At 34.3% G+C, this 8,837-nt stretch overlaps 1 protein-coding gene across 1 annotated transcript; it reads right to left on the reverse strand.

Annotated features, from left to right (window-relative positions):
• Positions 1–700: 700 nt before the first annotated feature.
• LOC133186381 (uncharacterized) lies at positions 701–2,313 on the reverse strand. Its single transcript, XM_061321636.1, has one exon. It carries the CDS (start codon positions 2,139–2,141, stop codon positions 726–728), a length of 1,416 nt encoding a protein of 471 aa, XP_061177620.1. The 5' UTR covers positions 2,142–2,313; the 3' UTR covers positions 701–725.
• Between the last annotated feature and the right edge of the window lie 6,524 nt (positions 2,314–8,837).

Consider the following 8,837-nt stretch of genomic DNA (forward strand, 5'->3'; position numbering starts at 1 on the left):
TTATGCGTTCTTTATACTTGTATTAATATATCTTTAGTTTTTACATAATGACTTATTATTTAAAAGATGTATAGATTTAATGGGAAGTTACATAAGAGAGAAGTCCGACGCGTCACGTCCCCCCAATTTTTTTTTTCTAAAAAGGCTTCAGTACAAAAGAAAGATAACGCAAACAAAATATAATGATGAAAAATTAACTATAAATATTTTAAATTTAATTCGTTTAAAATTTCATAAATTTTTATATTTTAAACGACGTATGGTTTGATCGAACAAAAGGTTAATTTGGACAATATTGAGTCTTTATGACAATTTCCAATATCCAACAAGTTTCAAAATTACAGAGCTGGACTCAGCTGTTGCAGCCATTGTTCGTAGCGCTTTGGGGCGTTAAAACGTTTTTTAATGCTGGAATATGCAAGTTTAAGCTCACGATTCGACATGTTAAGCGAGTGTCGTAATATTGTCTAAAGACACATATTATCTCATTTTCGAGTTTTTGACTAACTATTCCATATACAAAGGAAACTTATACGAAGGAACTTATATGCAATTCATACCCCAATCGCTCCATCCAGAAGGTTATTTTCAAGTATCATAAAATCGGAAAATCTTTTGCATGGATTATGTTAATATTTTTGGATGAAAAGAAGTCATATTAATACAATATATCAATTTTCGATATATATTGAGAGGTTCAAAAACAGCCTCATCCAACGTGTTATTTATTGACAAATTGTTTGCATATATTTGATTTTCTTCAAGTTACCACTGCCCCAATCAACCACAAAGAGATTGTCTCTAGTATCCACACATAAACAATTTGGAACGTTTAGATCGCAGTTATCAATGTAACGAAAGAAATGTCCATCATAGTCTAGGATGTGAATACATTGGTAGGTAGCGTCTGATATCAGGATCTGACTCTGGCTGTCTGTTGTGATGCCGGATGGATGAAATGATTCCTTGGTTGAAGAGAGGTGACCAGTGTATTTGAATCGGAGTTCTCCTGCCTCATTAACCACCACTAATGCTTTGGCTCCATCGTCAGATACACAGATATCTAGATTTTTGTTCTCAGTCATATATTTAAAGGAATCAGATGAATACAAAGGTTTACCTTTTCTATCAAACTGAATTGTTTGTTTCTGTGTAGAGCCAGAATAACGGACAACTTTTGATTGTTCTTTATCATCACTGTCCATTGTAACCAGAAGGTCACCACAGGAGGTACTACAGACATTGAAAGGTATCCATCTCTTTAGTCTGATCACTTCCTGTGTCTGATCATTCTTAACTATGTTTACAGTTCTTTCATCAAGGTCAGTATACACTAGATCTCCACACCTTGTCAATGCTATGTCACGTGGGGTGTTCTCAGATCTGGTTTTGATTGACTTCAGTAGTTCACCCTGGAGGTTGTAAAGTCTCATCATATTATCTTTTCCACGTGTCCAGATTTCTTCATCACTGAGACAGGAAATACTGAGTAGTCTTAGGCCAGTGTCTATGGTGGTGATGAGCTCAGGTTCATCGAGCAATGATTTGATTGGTGTTTTCATGATGTTGCCATGTTCGTCTGTTGAAATGGAAAATTCTGAGAGGGAACCAAACATTTGATTGAGCTGTACTGTGTTGATCTGGCGAGGATAGAAAACTGGAAATGAAACCTTGATTTTAGGAGGCAAACTTCTGAATTCAGCATTCCTGGATTTGTATGCAAAGTTTAGGGAGATATCACTGGAGTCCAGTATTTTCCTCAGGTCAAGAATGCTCTGATTTATTTCAGAAATTTCCTTTTTTATTTTCTTTTCATGTTCATCAAGAGCAACCAGGAGTTTAGTTTTCATCTCATCAATTTCAGATTTTTGTTTCTTGACAATGATGTTAATTTCTTTGCGCCAGTCTTTTCCTTGTTTTGTATCAGCTGTTGTCAGTCTCTCAAAATGTTTTTCAAAAGAAGCTTTTTCAGCCTTGATGTCTAATGCAATTTCTTTGTAAGTGACATATATGTTTGTTTCTAGTTCTTTTAAATTTCTTTTTAAATCCTTTGTTTTAGAACTGAGTTTTTGTACAATGTCTGTTGTTTTATGCCCGTGATGTTTATCAGAAGAGATGCAGGTAGAACAGATGGGACACATTTATCACAGTAAATTTTACATTCATTCTGAGAATGTTTTGGACATTTTGGATAGTTAGGAGCTGGAGCTCTATCTCTGTATGGGACAATAATGTGTCTTTTGGATGAATCAGAACGGTGCTCTTTTTCACAGGCCTTACACAGGCTAATTTCACAAAGCTCACAATGAACCTGTAATGCATCTCTCTGGCACAGGTCACAGAGGAGGAGTACTTGAGCTCTGTCGAGAGGATCCATCACCGATAGAATAAAAGAGAAACGTTTATATTGAGACGTGGGACAAACTAATAAAATAGGTAATATATTACATAATGACAGGTTTTGTAAAAGTTGTATGTAGTATATATGATTTCAAAGAATGAAAGTGCAATAGTACTTTCATACATTTACATGCTTAAATAAAATGATAAATGTTTCGATTTCCCCTGTTTATATCTAAAAAATAAACTACCGTTACAGTAGCACAGTCGGAAGAGCTCTCGCCCTGTGATCGGAAGGCCGTGAGTTTGAGCCCTGGTCGCAACTGACCGAAGTCGACACATAATAGGAAGCAACTGTTCCGACGATAAGCGCTTTGCACCTTTAAGTGAAAGTTGCGTTTTTTTGGATGAACTTACAGTCCCTGAAACGTTCTACTTTCCCATTTTTCCGTTCACTCACCGTTCGATCAGCGTGCGTTCAGCGTTCGCTCTTCGTTCACAGTTTTGCGTTCACCGTTCACCGTGCGCTCACGTTCACCGTTCACAAAGCGTTCAGCGTTCGCTCTTCGTTCCGTTCACTTTGCGTTCACCTTGCGTTCAGCGTTCACCTATCGTTCAGTTTCCATTGTCATTCGGAACTCCGAAGTGAAAGGACTTATCTTTTTGTAGATTAGGAGTTACAGGTTTTTTAATTTAATAACTAACATATTGTTTGAAGAATCATTATTTCATGGGGAAAAATATCTACGATATATATTTTTATTATTCTAACTTAGCTGTTAGGTTATTTATAAAATTACTCTGGAAATTAAATGTTGTTAGAAGCACATTCTGTAACTACCGGGTAAATGTATGTAGAACGATGCTGAAATATTAAATTTAACTAAGGGCAATGTGCAAATACTTCAAACACTGCAACATTTTGTTGTTTTGTTAAAGACGACAAATCGTTAATGGAGATATAATTATCCAAGTCAAATAATTACGCAGCAAAATAACGAAAATATTTATTTCTAACACGTTTTTATTCAATTACTACAGAAAATATGATAGAACTAGTTCTGAGAGTTATACATAGTACTGCGGATATCGTGTTAATTTATTATCTTTGGAGCGAATTAAATTGATAGTGTGGTTAAAGGAAATATTTATTTAAAATGTAATGCACTACAGAATTTTCTTTACTATAATATGTAAAGTCTATAGTTATAGAGAAAAAAATCTTTCTTCACCGTAACTTTATATGTTTGCCATTCGATATGATTAATACCCCCCCCCCCCCTTTTTCCCCCTAAATCGGTTACTTAGTCAGTATTGTATTTCCAGAATATTTTAATTAACATTTTTAAAAAAAGTTAAGGTCTTTTTTAAAACAAAAATTTCAGTCTCAAAACAAACATGCATCTAAAAAAGTCACAAAACAATAGTAGTTCAAAATGTACACGTGTCGGAGTTGGTATTTGGAATTGGAAGAGAGTATGTTTCAAATTCAAGTGTTAATGCCCAATGTATTTTATTCAATTATTATTCAAATGTTGGAATCAAATCTAGAAATGATAAAAATAAATGTTATAACTTGTTGGAAATACTCGCACTTCGTCTTCGATGTGACGAAACTTTCACACCTGCACAGTGTCGAATGATTTTGATTGACAGGACAAGCACGTGGACTTCGTGTGAACTTGAAGCAGGAAAATAAAAACGAGTATGACTGTCAAACAAAAGGATATGATTTGTTGATTAAAAAAAAGTTACTTTCACTGTCTGATATATTTAGAAAAAAAATTCAGAGTTTTTGTTTGATATACATGTAGGTACAAACATTTAGTGAAGCCTGAAATGGGGGGGGGGGGGGCTAAAACGGAATCTCTCTCTCTCTCTCTCTCTCTCTCTCTCTCTCTCTCTCTCTCTCTCTCATTTGTCTGTTTAATAAAAACTATAACAGCATATTACTTGAATATCAAGTTCTGAAAATTGAATTTATAACAAATAATATGAATATGTATCTTTGTATTATCTTGTCCGAGTATAATCACGGCCATCATCTACAGATAAATGTAGAAGTCTGCTCAATAAACATGGCCGTAGGAACCGGAGGGGGGGCGTGCCCCCCCACCCCACCCTCCCCAATAATTTTGCCGATATATAGATTATTATAGTAAACATATATGCTTGTGCCCCCTGCAATAAGAAGTCTGATGACCTTTTTTTTTTTTTTTTTTTTTTTGCTTGTCAGGAAATTTTTGGCAGTGCCCCCTCAACTATCAACTGAAAATGTATGGCTGTGCCCCCCCCCCCAAAAAAAAAACCGAATTTGCTTCCTACGGGCCTGAATAGATCATCATGAAAAATAGAAATGACACATAATATATTATTGTATTAAAAATTTAAAGTACGAGCGTATAAATGCAAAATGTCCACTGACCTTTGTAATTAATTTTTTTTCATTACTTTACACGAAATCGCTTTAACACGGAGATATATGAATGGATGTTACAACCACTTTAATTCATTCTATAAGTCAGAAGTTTTCTCTGATTTGTTATCAAATAAGAATAAACATTTTTATTTTCAAACTAAAAAAAAATATCTCTTATACTTCAGCGTTCGGCAACAATTGCAATGTTTTAATGCGATAAAAATCGTGTGATTAAAAACTTAATGTGCATGCATCGTCTTTCTCAGGACAATTTTGGAGAATTTATTTTATTGACTTATTTATTCATTCATTTATTGGTTTACTTATTTATTATTGATTGATTTATTTATTTATTTATTTATTTTTTTTGGCACCTGACATTATAAAACAATGAAATAGTTTCAATGCAAGGAAAAGATCAGAGGCATTCCGAATATATCGTTCATCTTGCGTTCACCGTTCGTTCACCGTTCGCATTTGCGCTCCGTTCGCGTTCTGCGTTCGCTCACCGTTCACCGTTCACACATCGTTCACCAAGTTGCGTTCAGCGTTCACATATCGTTCACTCACCGTTCGCTCTGCGTTCGTTCAGCGTTCGCTCACCGTTCAAGTGGGAAAGTAGAACGTTTCAGGGACTGTATAAAAACCGAATCCCATTTCACTGCAAGCGTTGGCATCATAAAAATGCCCGAATGCTCAATGGTACTAAGTGCCAGGTAAACGTCTAGATTTGAAGCCCTTTATCAATACATATGGTGACGTCTCTGAATGCGAAAAAAATTATTGAAAGTGACGATAAACAACATAAAATCAATCATTAACCACTCCAAAATAACTGTTGATGGTATTTGAAAAAAAATAACTATTTATACATGTACATTTATTTTTATCTCTAAATTGAAAATGGATGCCTTAACTCTATTTGTGTACCGACAGTTTATTTTCTGTCTTGAATTTCTATCTGGTCGTGTGATTTAAATTCCGGGGTAAATAGAGTGTGAAAATAAGTTTGACTTTCTTCCACTCGATATGAATAATTTAACAAAAGATATTAACTTAAATCTTTCAAATATTTAGATATGATACATATTTTTAACTATTTTATCTATTTATGATCATCAAAATCTTTGATTTCGTATTTCTCGCACAACTTTACTGATTATTCGGGGAGAGAAATACTTTCATTATATTCTGAATTGTGTCATATACAGTGTATTTAATCTTCATGCAACAACAGGAAAAGTTATGAACAAGTGCACGTTTATACCTTGTCAGGAGCTGATAACCCTAAATATAGTTTCAGATTTGTCTGCGGTTGAGGTAATTATTTATTTGATTTTATTGATTTTGATTTGATTTATTTGATTGAATGTTATTGTTGAAGGATGGGTTGACAATATTTCATCCATATTTCAGCGGAGGATGTCTGATGTGTAATATTTAAAAACAATATATCAGTTTTCTCTAGTCATGACCAAACCATGTCTGGAAGAAGCCCTTTAAAAAGAACTGTGAATCTTTCCAAATAGTATCTTACGACAAAGACAAATATACAGTTAAATCAATACTACTTAAAAAGTTTTATACATCTGGGCATATTTTGTGATATACCGTCAACAAATATTGAAAAAGTTTATAAAATAAATTATATAGTTGTCAAATCACAATCTCAGCCGTTTGATTTGTGTCAAAAATTCTACTCTAGGTTCAAAAGATAAGTCACTTGCATTATAATTCTGTCTAAGAATTTGAACTTCAGTTTCCATTTAAAGCTTAAAAATTCTGCGCCGTCACGAAAAGTTATATATTCAAATGATGTTATCCAATAGAATTTCAAATCATTTATTAGTGCAACAGAGGCTCTGTACATCCGAATCTTGGATGCAACAATTTTAATGATTTGCTCTCAGGAGCTAGTTCAGGCTTTTGTATTAACGCCAAAAAGATGGAATGATTCCTTTTAAGCAGAAGAACGATCATATATTTAAATAGAAGTAAGTTAAAAAATGTTGAGAAAACGTCTTACCCGTAAATTCAATATGACTCCCTAAATGAAGTCTGTAAACTGATCTTCTACTTCCTCGTCTTGACCTGCTGCCAAGTCATGTGATTAAATACCTGTGTTAAATAGGTTGAAAACCTATCGCTTTGAAACATTTCACTCACGCAACTTAAAAAGTTTCAAAAGGCATTCAAGTATTACATGCATTTTTCAACAATTCACTGCAATGATTTATAAAGCCTTCAACCAGACATTCTGCAATTTGATAAACTGGAAGAATGGCACCTTGTTAACTAGATGCAATCCAGTAATGTTCGTTTTTCTTTCCAATTTCCAAATGCTTGTACTTAAATCAATTGTTTGTTTCCGTAGCTATTTGTTAGAGATTTAAAGAACCTAAAACTCATACAAATAATATATTTAACCCACCAAACCCGACCTACTCTTCATTCGAAACAGTTTGACTTTCTCTGTATGCCTCATCTAATCCAATGCATGAATTCCATGAATTCCACGTTGAGTATGAAGTATATAAATGGATAATTAAACACAAAAAAGGTATTAATTCGTTTCAGTTATAATTACAACGTTTGATTGTGTATGTTTTCATAAAATTGTTTGCGACAATCTTTCGTTGATTGATTGATTGTATGTTGTTTTACGTCCCATTCGAGAATTTATCACTCATATAGAGACGTCACCATATACCGGTGAAGGGCTTCAAATTTTGACCTTTACTCGACACTCAGGGCCATTGAGCAGTGAGGGATCTTTATCGTGCCAACGCCTGCCGTGACACGGGGCCTCGGTTTTTAAGGTCTCATCAGAAGGACCCGCAACTTTCACTTCAAAGTGCCGAGCGCATGGCGAAGGAACAGTCGCTACCCATTTTATCGTATATATTTCAGTTGCGGCCGATATTTGAACTCACGACCCCCCGATCACAGAGCGAGCGCTCTGCCGACTGAGCTACCGTGAACGGTCAATCTTTAATTGAAGACACGTGCAGAATATAGATTTCTTTTAATGTAAAAAAAAACCCTGAAGATTACGAATACTTATGTTGAGGCTCAAAAGGTTTTAATTGCATTAAAATATGTTTTTGTATTTTGAGCTATGAAAATATATTAACAATTTCAAAATTCATTTTCTGACTAAACTTCATTTCTGAAATGTAGACATACTTGTATATAACCTAGATAAATGAATAGTATAATAATTATTAATTATAAGTCATGTACTTACCCTCTTGGTTCCTATTGTTCCTTTCCTTGTAAACTTACACGCATTTAAAGGGGAATTTCTACTCTTAATCGCAATGTATACAAAATAGGATAAATTACATACACTCCCAGCAAAAATTAGTCAGAGGTCAAAGTTTGCTAGTAGATTCACACTGAATATCTTCAATATATCTTTATTAATCACTTGTGCCAATCTGATTTATAAATTATCTTTTCTGTCTACGGACGTGAAAAGGGGAGTATTTCACATTTTATTATTGTTTGAATACGTATATATCACACAAGAAAAATCTTATAACGATATATTGCTAAAGATCACCATTATAATAACACAATGAAGCTTTGAACAACAATCCTGAAACCTGAATTTAACATCAACTGGTAAAAAGAATTATATGTGTAAGAGCTTTTCTCGTCATAACAGCTCAGGTTTGTGATGATTTAACGTCATATGCTATTATGACGTCATATCTAGTAGTTCAGGGAAGATACTACGGCTGGAATACTTTGCCATTTTTTGGACAGCCCTATCAAAACCACGAAGAATTCAAGCTCAAAATTCGATTGAAAGAATACAGATGGGGAGCGAAGCAAACACAGACCTCTAAAACATTAGAGGTTGTGTCAGGTGCTATAGAGGAGTAGGTATACCCTGTCCATCGGTCACATCCCCCTTGTGCTCCCTGTAAAGATCGGGCAAACAGAAAAATTCCGTAAAAATCATTGTGTAAATAATGGCCAAACAATTGGTCATTGAAAAACACAAGTCAGAATTCAACTTACATGTAATAATAGACTGTATTAGCTGACAAGGTCATTGTACCGACCATAA

The sequence above is a fragment of the Saccostrea echinata genome, unplaced genomic scaffold (genome assembly GCF_033153115.1).
Source record: "Saccostrea echinata isolate AGI-Se365-2 ecotype Australia unplaced genomic scaffold, CSIRO_AGI_Sech_v1 ptg000013l, whole genome shotgun sequence".
Taxonomy (NCBI): Eukaryota; Metazoa; Mollusca; class Bivalvia; order Ostreida; family Ostreidae; genus Saccostrea; species Saccostrea echinata.